Below are 18274 nucleotides of genomic sequence, written 5' to 3'. Positions count from 1 at the left end.
AAGAGCTCAGCCAGCGGGCTGTCGCACGTCAGCTCCACATAAGCCAGTCCTGGGTTTCGAAAGTTTTAAGACGCTTTCGGGAGACTGGTGGCTTTATCCCGAAACCAAGTTCTGAACAGCGCCGGTGCACATCGCAGAGGGATGACCGTTTTTTCATGTCAACCTCTCTATAAAATCGTCATTTGACTGGTATCGACGTCCAGCAAGAGCTCAGAAATGTTCGTAGGGTAGCTGTTAGCAAGTGGACAGTTCGTCTAAGATATAAGTAATACAATTTGACTGCAAAAAGGCCTGCCACGGGCTCGAAACTGACGGCAGGTCACCGATAAGCACGCTTTCAATTAGCTCGCACTTATTTTGATGGGAAGGCGAGTAATGGAGGCGAGTTTTGTTCTCTGCAGACTGTGTTTGCAGTGCAGCAGTCGAAGAGGTCGGGTCTATAGGCGGCCTGAGGAGAGATTTGTGCAGTGCTGGTTCGCTGAAACAGTGGCTTATAGGGGTGGCTTGCTCGACTTCCCATCGAGATGTGTACGAGCAAATTGAAAGCGTGCTTATCGGTGACCTGCCGTCAGTTTCGAGCCCGTGGCAGGCCTTTTTGGAGTCAAATTGTATTACTTATATCTTAGACGAACTGTCCACTTGCTAACAGCTACCCTACGAACATTTCTGAGCTCTTGCTGGACGTCGATACCAGTCAAATGACGATTTTATAGAGAGGTTGACATGAAAAAACGGTCATCCCTCTGCGATGTGCACCGGCGCTGTTCAGAACTTGGTTTCGGGATAAAGCCACCAGTCTCCCGAAAGCGTCTTAAAACTTTCGAAACCCAGGACTGGCTTATGTGGAGCTGACGTGCGACAGCCCGCTGGCTGAGCTCTTCTTGCAATAGTGCAACGATTTGTACTGCTTCTGAAGGTGTAGAATCCCAGGTAAAGTGTCAAAAGAAGCGGAAATGTGTAAGGATCAACGTGTGAAAGCAAAAATCCGAAAACACGTGCTTTTATAGGGGGTAAATAGGCCGCAACTCGCGACGTATCAAACAGTTGATACATGTCTTTTTCCTTACTTCTTTACATCAGCCGGGATATCTTTTTAAATACTGGTGTTAAATGAATTTGGTATCAATTTAAAGTTAAAAGATTAATCTTTAAAATGGTGCTACCTTTTTTGTTACTAACAAATTCGTTAGTTCACAAGATCGCGTGGAAACAACTTCATGTAAGTGATTCCATACTTTTGCTCGCAAGTGTATATATTATGTACACAATCACTCTTTTAAATTAAAAAATATGTTATTTAAAGAAAAAATTAAAAGTAATTGTCAGCACGCAATTTCACGTAATTTATGTCTATTTGATAACTGAATGTTTTTTTTTCTTTGTCCCCACAGTGAGACCTCTAATAGTGGAGATTCTGGCGAGAGAACAGCCGTTATCAGTTGGACAGGAGGCTGAACTGGCCTGCAAGGCAGTTGGTGCCAGGCCCCCCGCCATCATCTCCTGGTGGTTAGATGAGAAGCCCCTGATTGCTCATTCACAAAAGGTTCGTTTACAGAAATATATCAAATCTGTTCTTTTATTATTTTTTTATTACGTGAACAATGTAGATAAACTTAAAAGACAATACTATTTCATGTTGTTTCAATGTACTTGAATAGCATGAAATTTTAAGAAAAAGAATTGTTATAAGCTCATGTTCTTGTTTAAAAATAATGTTCATGAAAGTTTAATGAAAAATGTAGTAATTGTTATAACTCTTAAAACTTTTTAAATTGCATGTTCAAATCCCAAATAACAAGAAATGTATTTAAAAAAAATGGAAGAGAAAGTTTTAGTAGCTCGTGTGTCTTTTGTGTTGCCTTTTCACGTCAAATTCATTGAATTGATTTGGATTTGGTGTTGAGGAAAAACATCGTTTTGGAGCTGTGGCAAAGCTGTGAACAAAAGCTAGTCCTTAATAAGAACTTTTGTTTCAGAACTCAGAAGACCGTAACGAAACGGTATCGCTTCTACGCTGGACACCCCAGATGGAGCACGACGGCCGAATACTGACGTGTAGAGCGGCGCATGTAAAGCTCGAACACACTACAATAGAGACTACTATGTCCCTCAATTTGCACTGTGAGTTACATTGTACAGACTTGAACAAGTTCCGTCGAGTTCATTATACCGTGAAAAGTTGCCAGTTTTGGATTTAGCCAGATCTTTGGCTAAATCCAAAACCGGCAATTTATGGCATTTATGGGTAGCATTTATCGGGATAATAATTTTAGGAGAAGAAATGCTTGATAATTCTGATGAACATTTTATAGTGCCCATCTAGGAGTATATTTAAATAGCCCAATGGTTTAGGTGTCGGACTGCCGACTCGAAGTTCGCTAGTTTGATTCCTGTTGACCGCTGAACTAATGTAGTGAACACAGACCCAACATAACATCATACATAATATAACTGAAGAATCATAATAAATGTATTTAACTAGAAAGATATTAGTAATTTTTGCATCATACAAATTACTAGATTACTAAACATAATATTCAAAGATACGAGTATCTGGAACATTTTCTCATATATTGACTTTTCTTCAACAGATGTGCCAATAGTAGTCCTGGAGCTAGGCTCCAAGTTAAACCCTAACGACATTGAAGAAGGCGACGACGTGTACTTCGAGTGCGTGGTGCGAGCAAATCCCCCGGCCTACAAAGTTGTGTGGGAACACAATGTAAGTGTTTTTGATACTACCTTTTGGAAATTATAAAATTAACTTCAAGATGAGTAGAGCATTCACTTGTAACAGAACAACGAGCCGCTCTATGATAAAAATATGTTCTAGTGTTCGCTCTTTCACGAACCAAACGTCGTACATTTTATCTGTTGTACAATACAGATTTATAAGAACGTTACATCACATAGAAGAGCTCTAGTCAATACTCACTTTAAGGGTTTGTATAAAAAATTAAGTACACAATAACTTTTGGTAAACTCAATCATAGATTAGGTTGTGTTGTGTCAATATTCGGATCAATCACATTCACAGGTTTATTCTTGAGTATACATTGATAGAGTTCATTCATGGGACTTTAACACCTATGCAATCGTATAAGATTGTGTCACTCCACTCTATATCGATATATTATGTGCTCTACTTTAAACGTTAATACTTATTTACAAAATTAGAGGAATAAAAGCGAAATATAGGTAAGGATTTTTCACTTATCTTTGTATACTGTTTGTATTGAAGGATTTTATTGTGATATGAAATATATCTTAATCTTTTTCACGCGAAAAAAACTTTTTATTGTTACGTCATGATATTTTTCAAAATGGAGAAAACTTTGAAAGTACAATTAATAGAGTCATCAAATTCTAAAACAAAGATATATCTTTTTTACTATTCAGTTAAGTATATCATTCAGTGACTAGAATACTGACCGGCCACTGCAAACTAAACAAACATAAATCGAACATGAACATGACCGAGGAAACTCTGTGCAGATTCTGCCATACAGAAGAAGAAACGGCCATGCATGTTCTTTGCTCATGCTTCCCGCTTATGAGCAAAAGAAGTATCCATCTCGGGCGACACATCATGCACCCGGATGAGATAGCAGATATCACGCTCCAAAGAATCTGGAAAATAGACTCAACGGGACTAAGCAGTGAACTCTAAAGACAAGGGCTGCCACAATAGATCAAACCTGGTCGAGTTGGCGCAAATAAAGGCCCAAAAACCAATAGTAAATAAGTATATCATAATATTGAGTTCTATTTCGGGATCCGTAATTATAGCTACCAAAAGATTTAGCGGAGATACTTTACGAACTTATTTGCTAACTGAAAACATCTTGTACATTATCGCTGAAGAAAATAACTTTTTTGTCGTCGATTTTATCTACTTTTACCCGGGATAACACACAACACTTAGTTTATCTTTGTTTTGTTATTACGGTAAATCCATTAAATCAAACTAAATATTTTTGTATTAGAGATAAATAAGATGAAAAGAAATATACAGTTTATCAGTAGGTAGTTTAGTAGTATTTGTGATTGATTGTGACACGAAACTTGTTGATGATGAAAAAGTATAATAAAACAATGTAAATTATTCTGATGAATACCTAATGAATTCCTACCATACAAACGGTGGATCTTAACTTTACGAACCCTGTTTATAATAACACAGAATAATGGAATCTTGAAAAATTTTCTATTTGCCTCTGGTAAATTAGAAAGATTCATGCTCCAGCAGTGGAGCCTAATCTTATGATGATGACCTTTCAAGCAGTCTCCTTGCAGAACGAAGTGATGACGCACAACCATAGCCGGGTCAGCGCACCTGGCCTTTCAGGGGTGTCGCGGGAGCTTGATTTCTATTTTGTCTCAATTCGGGGGGCTTGAAGGGCTACATGATTTGATGATGATGATCCTTCAAGCAAAGTCTCCTTCCAGAACCAAGTAATAATGCACAACCAAATGGCCGGCGTCATAGCCGGGTCAGCGCACCTAGCCTTACAAGGGGTGTCCCGAGAGCTTGATTTCTATTTTGTCTCAATTCGCGGGGTTTCAAGGGCTACATAATTTGATGATAAATCCTTCAAGCAAAGTCTCCTTCAGGAACCAAGTGATGACGCACAACCAAAGGGCCGGCGTCATAGCCGGGTCAGCGCACCTGGCCTTACAAGGGATGTCCCGAGAGCTTGATTTCTATTTTGTTTCGATTCGCGGGGTCGGAAGAGCTACATGATTTGATGATAAATCCTTCAAGCAAAGTTTCCTTCCAGAACCAAGTGATGACGCACAACCAAAGGGCCGGCGTCATAGCCGGGTCAGCGCACCTGGCCTTACAAGGGGTGTCCCGGGAACAGGCCGGCCGGTACGTGTGTACTGCGAGCAACGTCGAGGGCGATGGGAAGTCTCAACCGGTCAATCTACAAGTTATTTGTAAGTTTCAGCTTTTTTTACTAACTTTAGGAATTAGTACGACACGTATTTAATTAATTACTTTATTTTTTAAATGGATGATTTTATGTGTATCAACGACATGAATGTCCAATTAGACATCAATTTTCTCAACTCCATGTGAGGGATAATTAATTGCAAAAAAGGAACTAGCTAACGTAGGTTGTTTACTTTAGGCATTCACGAAGAACATGATTCATCATTTTGAAAATGTTGTATCAAGTCATGAAACAAAATGTTTCTTTCAAGACTTGATGGTAGGATAAAGCCATTAACCGTAAAAAAATGGATGAGATTTGGGTGGCATGGATATTTTTTTCTTATAACGTAAATTCAATACATGTAAATAAAATTCGAAGCATCCAAAATAATTTCAAAATATAATAAAATTTATTTACAAACAAAGCAACTTCAACGTTTCGGTAGCTTATAAACACAAATTTCAAATTCCGCGTTAAAATATTCGAACCAACAATCCTGAAAGTTAAAAAGGTTCGGCGGCAGGGTTAAAATTTCGGGTCAAGCTGTAAAATTTAAGCGGAGCGCCCGTGTCGCAGCGATAACCGGCTAGGGGTTAATTCCCGCCATATATCGCGAGATTACCCCATACATTCATTATTGCTTTGACGAACATAATACTTCATTACCAACATGTTTAAGCTTGAAGCAAAACATAATTTGGAACGGTGCTGATAAGTTAAACGTTCAACGTAGTGATTGGAGTTTGCCCCAGTTTAGTTTGCGTATTTGTATGAGCTTTCAAAAAATAATTCGCGTACTATTTTTTAGTATTTAATTATAGACTTTAGAGCTACTGAAATCTGAGATTTTTGGGTTTTTGAGGTAAATGGGCTTTTAGGACTTTTCATACATGGAGGCTTATTCTTTACACAAATTAAACCTCGTTTATAAATTCGTAAACAAATGCATATTTCAAAGTGCTATTGAGAGTAAAATAATAATATTTTACAACTAAATATTTCATCCATTTACACAGCATTAATTTCAGCCTACGTAATAAATGTGCTGATTAATATCAATGGCGTTATGACGAGTGTTTATCCAGTAGTAAAGCTTTTTGAACATACTCCAATAATATTCCACAAAACCACTAATTAAATAATTATTCAAATTATCAGTGAACGGCAATTGATCGAATCCTGTCGAATATTCTGACATTTCCAACTGTGTACTTGACTGTACGAATATGTGTGCACATAAAATCGTGTGTATATTGACGACAAATATCAATTTCATCGGATGAATACCCAAACAAATGGCTTTCACAATGCAGCTTGTTAATTTTACCACCATTAGTGCCATATTGGAAATAACGAAGCAGCGTAGATAATTAAAAGGGAAACATAAGCTGAACAACAGTGTTATTTCAACACGCGTTTCAGTTCTGGATGAAATTAGCGCGACTGTTCGTGTTTGTTTACTAGATTCCAGATATTGATGGGTTTGGATGGACAAAACGGTATGTGAATTTGATAACTAACTGAATTGTTTGATAGAGGAAACAAAAGTTACTAAATAAATCATCTTACATTATTGTGATAGGCTGCAAATAGTCTGAAAATTAACCTGAAAATTATTCTAGGTAAGAGCAAAGATGATGACTGGGTAACACTTTTGAGTAAAAATTCTACTCAAGCGTGACATAACGCGCCATTTCAACTCGATGTAGCACTGTTATTATTTAATTATGAAAGAAAATAAAAAATATGAGTCTAATATTTTCTAATTATCTGTCTGACGGACGTATAACTGTGTCATCTAGCTAGCCTATTGGGGCATCGGATTACGACAGAACAGCAAAGTAGTTAATTTTTCGTTAAACATAGATACGAGTATTACCGGAAGCTTGTTGGTAGAGTCTTCCAGTGATTTGGCCCACATTTAGCTTGGAACACGGGTCACGTCATTGGATTGAATTTTTTAATATTTTTCCTTCTACCAACTGGGCCCACTCTAAGTTTCTAGAGTAGTTTGTTGTTGAGTTGGTGTTTAATTTATAAGTAAAAACTAAAAATAAAAATTGGAAGAAAAAGTATTTAAAAATTCTATCCTGCGACTTGGCCCGTGGACCAAGCTAAAAGTGGGCCAAGTCACTGGAAGACTCAATTGGAATTCCGTATAACTTTGTATCCGAAATGGTCCGAATGATTTCTGAGAACCAAACACTATTCCCGTAATCTTTAATTAAACATGACGTCAATTTGCTTTGCTATGGCGCATAGTAGAATGCCAGTTCTCATTCTCATCACAGATCGCTTTCCGACCTGCCGACTATAAACAGACTGAAAGGGACATTTCCATTTGAGGGCGGAGGGTCGGAGGGCTAGCACGCAATAACCCCGTGTATGCGTCCCTCTGTGCTGAATCAAAGTTGTCGATACTGTATTGCATACATTTGCAAGTAACGTGCCGTAGACCGGCATTCAATTTGCGATGCTGGCTACATAGTGCGAGGAGTTAAGCAAGATCATTTGATACGCTGTGATAAATATACAGAACTTGTACTATGAGAAACTGCAGTTCAGAAAGTTGTAGAACGTTCTTGAGCAAACCATTGGATTTTAATATAATTCATGCACAAAATAAAAGTAAAAGAAATAGGTAAAGTTTTTTTTATGGGACAAGAGGCAAACGATTAGTGTGTGCAACAGCCTACCAAGATTGAGTAGGTATTAATTTAACGTTAGCTACGATAGCTTATGTAACTTTTACTAACGTAGTGACTTGAGTACCTACATAACTGGACATTTTAGTAATTATTACGTCAAAAATTGATATTTAAATAACACCGTACATGCATTGACTCTCAGAGTTAGATTTATATTAGTTCTTTTGTTTCAAAATTGTCTAAACTTTATTCTTTGAGCTGTATTCATGGGGTGCCGGTAGGCTTGTGTTCCTATGAATTGATGTACTCTCAACCCAGTCAGATGTAAATATTGACATGGTATATCATAAATATTCTATGACTATGCCACTGTTACTTAGTAGATAGCCCACAAATAGCCGGCCGAAACGGTTTTGATTCGACTGCGAATAATATGCAGTGAGGATATAGAAACTTTTTTAATTTTACTCGTATTACGGTGCTCAGACTAAATTTGTCAGTTTATGTATATGGTATCTTTTCGGTCTTTTTAGAATATCAGTTTGTTGGCCGTTTGGTGTAGTGGTTCGAAACGGACTACTATGCCGAGAGGTCCGGGTTCGATTCCCGACCGGTCAAAAATTAAATTAACACTCATAACCTAAGCATTAAGTTGTTTACTTTGGGGCTAGCTGGCGCTGTGTGTAATTGTCCAAAGATTTAAAAAGATGTAGAAAAAAGTTTTTTTAAATAACTTGATGAATTCCGAATAGTCTCGACTGTTAAGTATTTAATAATAAACGTCCTAAGGTTGAAATTACTGTGTTCAAATTATTCGTTTACGAGTCATAAACCTAGTCGTAATAATAATGGCATTATATTATTAATATAATGGATACAGGAAATTAACAATAACAAAATGAGCCTGAATGATAACTTACTGTAAAAATATCAAAAAAATAAATAAAAAATAAGGTTCACTTTTGACTGGCCCTTTTTATACCAATTTGACCCAGTATTGACAAGTGACATGGACATTCCAGTGAAAAAACGTGGCAGTCGTGAGATGACTGACAGTCAATGGCACATTGGCACTAACATGTGACGTCATCAGATTTAAAGTCTGAACCATTTTGATATCGTGGCGGACTAAAAATTATTGAATGAACCTCTTTTTTATTAACATTTCCAAGTCTTTATAAAAAGCCTATTGCTAAATACGTTTCATACATGAAAAAAAAAGTTGTAATTTTATTTGTGAAACTATTTCATCCTTTGATCTTAATGAATCTTTACAAGTATCTCAAAGGTTGGAACTTCGTATAATCAAATTTTAACACGAGCCGATGTTTGCCCTTTGTATAATTAATTGATCAAATCAACCGATGCTGGCAAATTAATTCAATAACACTAGTTTGCATACAGGGTTAGTTTGGAGCGACAAACGTTCAGAGTAAACACATAATTTGTAATTCAATATGTTATCAATCGATTCCGCAAGATAATCAAGTTAGTGGATGCCGGTGGGTAAACAGAAACATTTTTACTATAAATAGATATCAAGGCCTATTTAGTGAGAAGACTGAACGCGACTGAAGTCTTTCAAGGCCACTGTAAATGAGTATTTGATGTGTTTATCTTTTTATTAATGTAGAAGGTTTTTTGTTCCCAAATTAGTTTTGATATTTTGAGATTTCATTCAGGTTTTTTCGAATATCATGAATAGCTTATTATGTCGTGTAATTACGTATCGGAATGTACCTACGTATTTTATAACGCCCACGAAACCTGCCCCAGTGCTCTTAAAATAATATAATATGATACTAAATCAATTAACTGACAAGCATTTACATCTCCCACACGTTTTACAGTAGGTACCCATCAAACTTTTATCTGTCACCTTACAACCCTGTAACATTCACGAAAGTGGAAGATACTATTAATAAAGAAAAGCCAGAAAGCATCATTTTTGAGCCAACTTGCGTCCGAAGAACACTAATATTTTTCAATTGATCACATTTTTCCTTCTCTCCTTAGATAAGCCGGTATGCACAAACCCCCTAACTGCCATCGTTGGGGCAGCATTCAACGAAGCTGCCAAAGTGACGTGTGAGGTGGACGCATTCCCTCCGCCCAAGAACTTCCAGTGGACTCTGAATAACTCTATGGGGACTACTGAACTGGACGCGGTAAGATACTTTAACTGGTGGTGGAATTGATGCCACCATATTTTGAACTTTACTCAGACAACGTTCAAAACCAATGAAAAATATTTTTCTCTATACCGGTTCATATTTAAAGGGTTGTCGTAAAATTGCTAGGGGATGATGTAATTTATTTTATCCCCGACAGTGAAGTTCGTTATTGAATCATGTGAAATTAAATCTGCGGGATTCTTTGTTCAACAGCTCCAATTTCAAATTGAAATCCATAACATGACAACTATTATTACAAGTTCATTTTTTTCAGTATAATAACACAGGTACTATTGGATTAATAATACGACACCGTTAATATTTTTCACATTCTATACTGTGAGTAGATAAAAGTATCAGACTTACCATAGCACGTACGATGGTGAAGGCTTCCAGCTACGACTGCCTTACGTTGACCTGAAACCAAAATTTTATTTTGAATTTCCTTCAACAGTCAAAATTCACGGTGGACAGCGCGGGCCGATCCATCCTGACATATACTCCTACAGTAGAGACCGACTACGGGTCCCTATCCTGCAGAGCCACCAATCTAGCTGGGCAGCAGATTGAGCCCTGCCGGTATAACTTACTACCAGCTGTGAGGCCAGACCCTCCATTCAACTGCTCAACAGTCAACCTGACTGACGACTCAGCTGAACTACGATGTGTTGCTGGTACGTTTCAGAACTTTTACTAGATAAAACCTTTTCTCAATTATGACATAGGTACTGGCAGCATAAAAATGTATAAAGAAAAAAAAACTTTGAACTTTTTACTCAACACTTTTTTGTTGGCCATTCGGACAAAGTAATTAAAATATTGTGCCTAAATATTTTTGAATTTCGAATTTGTCGACTACATTTTTCCCGACCTAACTCTATTTCACTTTTTTGTTTGTTTGTTTTGTGATACTGGCCATCAAGAATTTTGATGAAAGTATCTGTTTTTATTACGAGTAAAAAAACCTTCTTTTGTTTAGTTTGGCGCGAGCCGTTTGCAATTGTAACTTTTCTAAGCGCGCTTTCAAATTAGAAATTTTGAGCCGGACGTATGTCATGCTTTTGCAAGACCGTAAATTGTATGACAACTGCGTCGGAATAAAATTGACAATTAAGGCCGGGTAACAGAGAAAATGGCGAAAATGAGGTTTTCATTTTTCATTTTTGAGGTACTAAACAGTAAAATAAAAGGCTAAGATTTTTTTTGGGCATAGTTGAGGATATTTTCTAGGGCTATTAACGGATGGAAACACGATTTGATGAAGTTGACTCGATAGAATAAATTCCCAAAGTTACCTCTATTCGTTTTCTAATTATGGTTTTATTTTTAAAATAAGCGATTTGAGATTCTGAATCTTTTACTAAACTAAAGTTCAGAAATAACTTGAGGGCTTTTAACGGATGAAATTTTTATATTGCGTCTTATTTAGTTACTATGTTAAAAAATGTGGAAAAAATCGCCCATGACGGCTTGGACAATCTCAATCAGTCGCGCGGTGGCGCTTACGGAGGACGGACGCGTGCCAGTTTTTTGGCCGTGACAGTTCTCGATTTGTCAATATTTTTGACAATGATGACTTTGATGAGTCACAGTATACTAATACCAGTGTTACTGGAGAAAACTAAAATTTTTGATAATTAAGAATTCTGAATTTTGTCTACCTATTGAAATTTAAATCGTTGGCATCCTTTTAAACTAAGACTCTACTCATGATACATTCCTCAAATATGAGACAAAACCAATGAGTTAAAATTACATTTTAATAGTACCTACATACAATCGTCTTCACTCTTTAGAAGAGCACACTGACACAAATAAATAATAAAAAATTAGGTCAGTGGGTCAAATATAGGGGCAGCTGCACGTCACTGAAAGACGATTCTGTTTAATCGGCATCTGGGCTGGAGAATATGAATCCTTGCTTACAGATGCAGATGTAAATAGAGTTATAATTGGACAAATTTTACATGAAATGTTTAACAGAACTCAGTTAAAAGACACATACATGGAATACCAATAAGGTTGCGGAGGGAAAGCTACCTATTATAAACTAGCGGCCGCCCGCGACTTCGTACGCGTGGACCTCGTTTTACCCCCGTTAGATATGATGTTTTACCTCATTTTACCCATGTTGATAGATGGCGTTTCACGGTTTCCCCCGAATGAATATTTACGAACGTCATACCGTAGTTTGTCCAGTGCTGTAGATTTTAACCAATGACGATAGATGGCGCTTTTAGACACGTCTTATTTATTTATTGAAATTTATTTGCCACATATCGTCATAATGTTAATCTGGGTTATAAACAATAATACTGTAAAGTTTCAACAAAATCCGTTCAGTAGTTTTTGCGTGAAAGAGTAACAAACATCCAGACATCATGACATCCAGACATCCAAACTTTCGCCTTTATAATATTAGTAGGATATTTCACAATCCAAACTAATATTTACTATTTAGCATTTACTTACAGTAAATATTAGTTTGGATCGTGAAATATTTAAAATAAAAAAAAGAATAAAACAAAATAGGGTTTCAAATTACCTATCTATAATCTAACAAAGAGGTAAAGTTTGTGTGTTTGTATATTTGTTAAATTGTAAGGGGTAATCTCGGGATCTACTGAACTGATTTTAAAAAATCTTTCACCAATAGAAAGCCACATTATATCTGAGTGTAATAGGTTATATAAAAACCAAAAAATTCCACGCGGGCGAAGCGGCGGGCGGAAAGCTAGTTTATTTATAATTATGTAAGAGCATAATTATTAAAGTCGAAGTCAAACATTCTTTATTTGTGTGGACCTATATTAACGAGAGATTACAAGAGATTACAAGGCGTCAAATATTTCAAGAAAAAAATTAAAAACTATTATAAAGCTAAATTTTGCTCTCATGGAGCCTTTGCCTACTCTGACAAATTAAGACTTAGAGAAGAAACTAATAATAAAACTATTTAACTGTCCTGCAATGAAAAGCTTGATCGGGTACAACACCTCAAGTTATTTCAGAACTTGATTTCATTCAACGACTCCGAATATCAAATCGCTTAGGTATCTAAAGTCAAACGATTCTGAAATGTCAAGTGGACTAATGAATAACCCATTAAGATAGTAGCGCCCTCCTGTCAATATCTGTCCCTCCTGTCACATACCTGGAACGATAGAGTTTTGAACAACTAATAAAAATGCTTTGTCCTAAATGACTGACGGATATCGTAGAGACCTGAAAGTTGGAAGGTGTGTTCTTTTTATGACGTAGGCATCTCATAAGAAAAGATTTTCCGAAATGGGGTCATGAAATGAAGGGGGTGAAAAAAGGGGGCAAAGTTTGTATGGGACAAAGTGATTCCTTGGTTCAATCTACTTGAAATTTAGTTTAACAATACCTTAATATAATTCATGAAAGACGTGTGGAACGGGTAGAAAGTAATTTTGGCAGTCATTTTCTTCGAAGTTGATATCAATACTACATAGTGCCTTTGATTTAATTACTTTTTATTTTTACAAGTGTTTGAAAAATCCATTTCAGATTGTGTTCAATGTCAAGTGAAATCTCAAATTGAAATGTCTCAATCTCAATGAGGAGACTCTGTATTTATTCCTAGAATTCCCCAAACACCGTCAAATTACCCTTTCGAATTGTGAGTGTGACGCTTGAAGGGAAGGAAGTCAACCTAACCTAACCAACTGCGTATTTCTATACTGTGTAGCTGGAAATTGTGGCGGGAGCTCTTTGACGCGCTGTTTTCGGCGAAGAATTGCGCGCGCAGATTTTGACAGCGCGAAATACCTACTTTAGAAGAAATACCAAGCCTTAACAGTTAGTGTGCGGACGTCTAATTTGAAGGAATCCTAATTTAGTTAACTTTCTGTAGCTAACTTGCATGAGACCGCGTTAAAATTGTGTTTCCGTGACATATTTAGATAATACTTGAAGGATTATTATCCCATAGGTTACGACGGCGGTCTTCACACCATATACTTCGTCGAGGCGTGGGAGACTGGGACGCTAATTGCCAATGCTTCTACCCCGACCCCCACTTGGAAGTTACGAGGTCTGGGCTCAGGGAAAGCCTTGAAGCTTGTGTTCTATGCTCACAATGCGAGGGGGAGATCTGAAACTACTACGTTGAGAGTACACACGCTCTCGCGGTTGGCGTTACATACAGGTTGGTAATATAATTATTATTTATATTTTTTCAATTGTTGACACCTGTTGTCTTACGCGTTCCAATATACTGTAAAATATTCATCATTTTAAAAATATTATTTTTTATAATTTAGTCTAATTTGCAAAAACTGGTAGCTTTAAAATTATAATGGAAAGAGTATCAATAATTAAGGAGCTTTTAAAAGCCTAACTGAAAATTAATTAACTTTAATCATTTTGGGTAAATAGGGATTACAGCTTTGATGTTTTGATTAAGCCTTACAGTTTTCATAAGAAATAAGTAAATAATTTTAATATTTTGATTACCAGTTGTGTTAATATGATCATAAATTACCTGTACTCTTGACAAGTCAGTCTAAGATTTCAATCAGCCTCAAAAATATATGTAATAATTATCATTGATTAAGTTATTTTAGACCGAAAAAAATCTCTATGTACGAAAATATTTTGTGATTTCCCTTTAGTAAGTTAATTGGAACTTTTTCAAGTTTCAGCATTTGCTATTGTTATTAGGTTACGTTAGATGTCGCCACTTCGTTCAAACCCTCATAATTGAAGAATAGTTACTATTCGGACGTGTTAGGTTCGACCAAACTAACGCGATCAGCCAGCGTGCGCGATGGCGATCAATGCATTTTAGTCTGATCGCCATCGTGCACGCCGGCTGCACGCGTTGGTTTGGCCGAACCTTTAACCCTTCGTGATTTCGCGCCTTTTTATTACCACAGACATAAATTACGAAAAACCATTCTGTGACGTGTATAAACGATCTTCATTTGTTTATTTTACTTTTTTTTAAACAGAAGCAAAGGCATCCGCCGGCAACGTCGACACCAGCTGGGCGCTCGGGATCATAGCTGGCACCATCGGGACCCTAGCAGCGGTGGCTGTCATAGCGCTGCTCGCTAGGAGAAGGCACCACCGGCCTATGCAGTACGAAGGTAGGTGTTATTTGTAAGTGCACTGTTCTTTAACTGTTTTCTAACTTCAAAAAAGTCTAAGAGCTTGTTCATTGGAGGCATCCCGATTTTTGCAGGATCTCATTTAATAGTATGCGTGTTTTAATTCTTCGTGAGGTACAGGCCAATTGCAAGGTTTTAAAACGATTAAGTACTTTTTACCCAAATAGGTACGAAGAAATTTTAAACTTTGAAATAAAATTCAAAACAAGAGTACATTGACGTAGGTGTTATCTACAAAATCCTTCCAAACACGAACGCCTTTTAGAAACGGTATTGGCTTCGTACAGTTGCAAGAAATACAGTTTCATTGCAAATTCGCCTCTATCCCAACTGCATAAGGTGCTACGGTATTTAGCTTGATATACCGTCCGTACATTGTAGGCGCTTAGCGTGTTACCCAGTAGCTTTAGAAGTAATAGCCAAAGTTTATTTTACGACAAAATTACCACCTCTGACGAAAATGTTTACCGCATTTTAAAATTTACCAAATTACTCACTCAACTTGCAAATGGATATTTTAATAGGCCGATTGTAAATTTTATGACACGATTACACTAAAATCTTTTGCCTTCTAAAGTGTTTCTTTGATAATAATATGTTAGTTAGTTGGACCACAAAAATTTAACTTTTTAATAATCTGGATTATTCATAGGAATACTAGTCACAATCCAGAAAAACTCAGTAGCTGTACTTTTTCTATTTATCACTCACTAGCTTTCCGCCCGCGGTTTCGCCCGCCTGTTATTATGTCTGTCACAGAAATCGCGCGTCCCTGTTTCAAAAACCGGGATAAAAACTATCTCATGTCCTTTCCCGGGACTCAAACTATCTCTATGCCAAATTTCATCAAAATCGGTTCAGTGGTTTAGGCGTAAAAGCAAGACAGAGTTACTTTCGCATTTATAATATTAGTATAGATGTGGCTACATTAGTGCTAGAACCTCTGTGAGTACATTTAACATACCCGTACACAACCGAGTTTGTGTATGAATGTACATACATAGGCGCTTTCTTACCAGAAATATTTTCCTGTAACGAATTCTTACAGGAAAATGATTTTAACAATAGTTATTAAGCCACAATACTGACTCACTGAATAACCAAGACTGACTTTTAATTGAAAGTAATATTGGTAAATCACGACCAGTGATTTCTTTTAACGAAAAAGCAGACAATGAAATTTTGAAAAGAGGAAAATGCCTTTGTTTTCGGTGAAAATCTTTCTATATTTCCAAGCACACCTTTCATGTACTACTAATATTATAAAGAGGTAAAGTTTGTGTGTTTGTATATTTGTTAAATTGTAAGGGGTAATCTCGGGATATACTGAACCGATTTTAAAAATTATTTCACCAATAGAAAGCCACATTATTGCTGAGTGTCATAGATTATCTATAAAACCGAAAAATTCCACTCGGGCGAAGCCGCGGGCGGAAAGCTAGTGTACTAATAAAGCAATTTGCAATAGGAGTAGATATTAGAAGTAAACTTTATTTACCTACCAACAACCAAACGTAAATACTAAGAAAGTAAGTTAACATTGATTTAAAATACAAACTGTATATGGATACAACATTAATCGGTGTAAGTGAAATTATTGCAAATCGTTTTGTGGGAATGGAATCTCGTTTAATATTTGGATTAAATTAAATTTACAAACTCCCAATTTTCATGAAACGTTTATTTATTAATTGACGTTCATGTTATTTTATATTTCGATGTGTGTATCTTGATTGCAAATTAAAATTGTTTAAACGTAAAATCTCAATTAATTATCATACATTCAATTATTACATATTTTTGTAGATATTTATGGCAATAAAATATCAAGGTGACGATTTGACGCACATCATTTCTGTGACAGACCGTAGTTCACGCATTCACGCAGGCAAAGCCACGGGCAAAAGTGATTCTATCACATAATTACGTTATTATTAAACGATTGTACGATTTTACAAAATAAAGGACAAAACGCACCACCAAGCGACAGAAGCTCATAACAGAACTATTGATTCCAAATACCAAACCTCTCAAGTATTAAGCCCGACTGGAACCAAAACAACAAAGTTTCCATGCATCCAGAGCTAACCGGAGCTTCTGTATTTCAAACGCGCTGAAAGCCGCACAATGCGTACAATAGCACGGAACGCCGAACGCATTAGTAAGTAAATTGTTTCGCCCAATATAAAAGAGAGCCAAATAAATCGGAATCGCGGCCGGAGTTCACTGGCGAACACACAGTGGAGACAGATAAAGTAGAGTCACTTTTACTGATATCTAGTTTGTACTTAAAGTCTGTTCGCCGAGAGTTGATAAAAAAAATTAAATATCAGAGGTTCTAAACTCATTATCAATTGCGGCCCGCTAATTATTTTTGTCGATATAATGAAAAAGTTGGTAGATTATTTGGCCTGACCCAATTATTTACCAAAATCTACTAAACGATTTCGCACTACTAAATCATCGTTCTCTTTGCCTCAAATCTACCAAAAAAGTAGAAATCTATTAAAAGTGGTCACGCTGTGGCCACCGCCGCCCGCCGGCCGGGGCGCTTGACGACAGCTACGTGGTTCGTACCATGGTACTCAGTGCGCGTTGTGACAAACGACGCCCGCCATACAGAATGCGATAATTAAGCGACAGTCGCTATTGCAAGACATTTCATAATATTCATCAACTCTCGGCGAACAGACTTTAGCACTGGAAAACATAAATGCTGAATTTGTATGACTGATTGTAGGTACTTGTACTTACACAGCTAGGCTTATGTCGTTCTGTTATGAAAAATACTCCCATAAATATGCAGTACAAAAACGACGTTCAATTTATTAATTGTTATGGAACCTCAAAATTTTTATACTTCTAATTATTTCTTCTCATTATTTTATGAAAAAAATCTGAGTTGGTCAGCTGTTTTTGCCATTTGTTAGTTTTATCATCATAGCATTACTATGGTATACAGTTATGAGTTATGACTGTATCTAAGGAGTAGTATTACTTCTCAGTTACTTGAATTCTGTAGCATATTAAATATGCTACAGAATTCAAGTAACTGAGAAGTAATACTTCAAATTTTGACTTGTAGATCAGTCCTATTTCCATTATGACATACTAAAGTCTACGGCAAATAGAGGTCTTTTGATGGCGTTACTTTGTATAAACTCAAGTGTCAAACTTATTTAATAAATTAAGTGTGTAAAAAACAAATTGAGCGCACCTACCGCCCCTAATTTCGCTACCCAAACACTAGCAGATCTAACTCGCGTGACTGGAATATTGGAACTCGCTGCATTTCGGCCGTGATTTATGTACTTCTGCATTTCTACTGATATTGCAGATGTTTCGTCACACCACGACATTTTTATTAAGTTTACGCT

The 18274-nt window shown here is 36.6% G+C and overlaps 1 protein-coding gene across 1 annotated transcript in view; it reads left to right on the top strand.

The window, feature by feature from the left end:
• The window catches only part of LOC135073065 (nephrin-like), a 185764-nt gene that overhangs the window by 160958 nt on the left and 6532 nt on the right, over nt 1–18274 (top strand). The window contains exons 7-14 of the mRNA XM_063967080.1: nt 1392–1543; nt 1977–2121; nt 2592–2722; nt 4782–4941; nt 9605–9756; nt 10217–10436; nt 13718–13933; nt 14739–14876. Of these exons, the coding sequence (XP_063823150.1) occupies nt 1392–1543; nt 1977–2121; nt 2592–2722; nt 4782–4941; nt 9605–9756; nt 10217–10436; nt 13718–13933; nt 14739–14876 (1314 nt within the window). The remainder of the gene's footprint in view (nt 1–1391; nt 1544–1976; nt 2122–2591; nt 2723–4781; nt 4942–9604; nt 9757–10216; nt 10437–13717; nt 13934–14738; nt 14877–18274) is intronic.

Source organism: Ostrinia nubilalis, chromosome 7, assembly GCF_963855985.1.
Source record: "Ostrinia nubilalis chromosome 7, ilOstNubi1.1, whole genome shotgun sequence".
Lineage (NCBI taxonomy): Eukaryota > Metazoa > Arthropoda > Insecta > Lepidoptera > Crambidae > Ostrinia > Ostrinia nubilalis.
This window is presented reverse-complemented; position numbering and strand designations above follow the sequence as displayed.